Source organism: Sitodiplosis mosellana, unplaced genomic scaffold, assembly GCF_009176505.1.
Source record: "Sitodiplosis mosellana isolate CC-2019 unplaced genomic scaffold, AAFC_SMos_1.0 Smas_scaffold_4916, whole genome shotgun sequence".
Lineage (NCBI taxonomy): Eukaryota > Metazoa > Arthropoda > Insecta > Diptera > Cecidomyiidae > Sitodiplosis > Sitodiplosis mosellana.
The window spans coordinates 1-768 of NW_022600158.1; the positions used below are offsets into that span (position 1 = coordinate 1).

The following is a 768-nucleotide window of genomic DNA, read 5'->3' on the forward strand; positions in this document are numbered from 1 at the left end:
TCAATTGAAATCAAATCAGAGCCCGATGTCAAAGACGAGCCGGAGGCAGCTGATTACGTTTACATGGTGTCGATTCCGAATCAACATCGGATAACATATGTCAAATTGGAACTAGCCGATGATACAAGCAATGGACTTCAAAGCGATGGATCGCCTGGAATCAACGAGTTCGAATGGACGCATATCGAACCAGAGCCCAAAGCAGAAAAGGTGGAAAAAGCTGATTGCAAGCCAGAAGAAAGCAAACATACACAGCCAAGCGGTAATAGTGCAAGCAAGGAGAGCAATAGCGTGAAATGGCCTACGAAGAAGAATCATGATGGTCACAGAACATTGGCTGCGAAATTGAAGTCAATCGATGCGAAAGGCAGAGCCAGATCGGTCATCATTGCATCTCACAAGAAGCGATCAGCTGCAAAAAGGGTCAAGAAACAGTACAATTGCACGACGTGTAATCATGTCGCACCACGGCCATCTAATTTGAAGAGGCATATGTTGACGCACACTGGCGAGAAACCGTTTCCGTGCAACATCTGTAACAAACGATTCACACAAACATCGGACCTTCAAAGACATTTGAAAACACACACCGTTGAATATCCATTCAGCTGTTCAGTTTGCCTCAGGAGATTTGCTCGGAATGATGAAATATTGGAGCATGAAGCCAATTGCTATGGACGACACTACGAATGCCACTTGTGCAAGAAGTTCTCTACTCTAATTAAGGGTCAATTGAAGATGCATATGCATGTACACACCGGCGTAAGA

The 768-nt window shown here is 44.7% G+C and overlaps 1 protein-coding gene across 1 annotated transcript; it reads left to right on the forward strand.

Moving 5' to 3' along the window:
- Positions 1–63: 63 nt before the first annotated feature.
- LOC129572419 (zinc finger protein 581-like) lies at positions 64–535 on the forward strand (the record flags this gene model as incomplete). The annotated part of the gene is made up of 1 exon (XM_055452385.1): positions 64–535. A coding segment is annotated over exon 1 (472 nt), but the record flags the coding sequence as incomplete, so codon positions are not given.
- Positions 536–768: the final 233 nt, after the last annotated feature.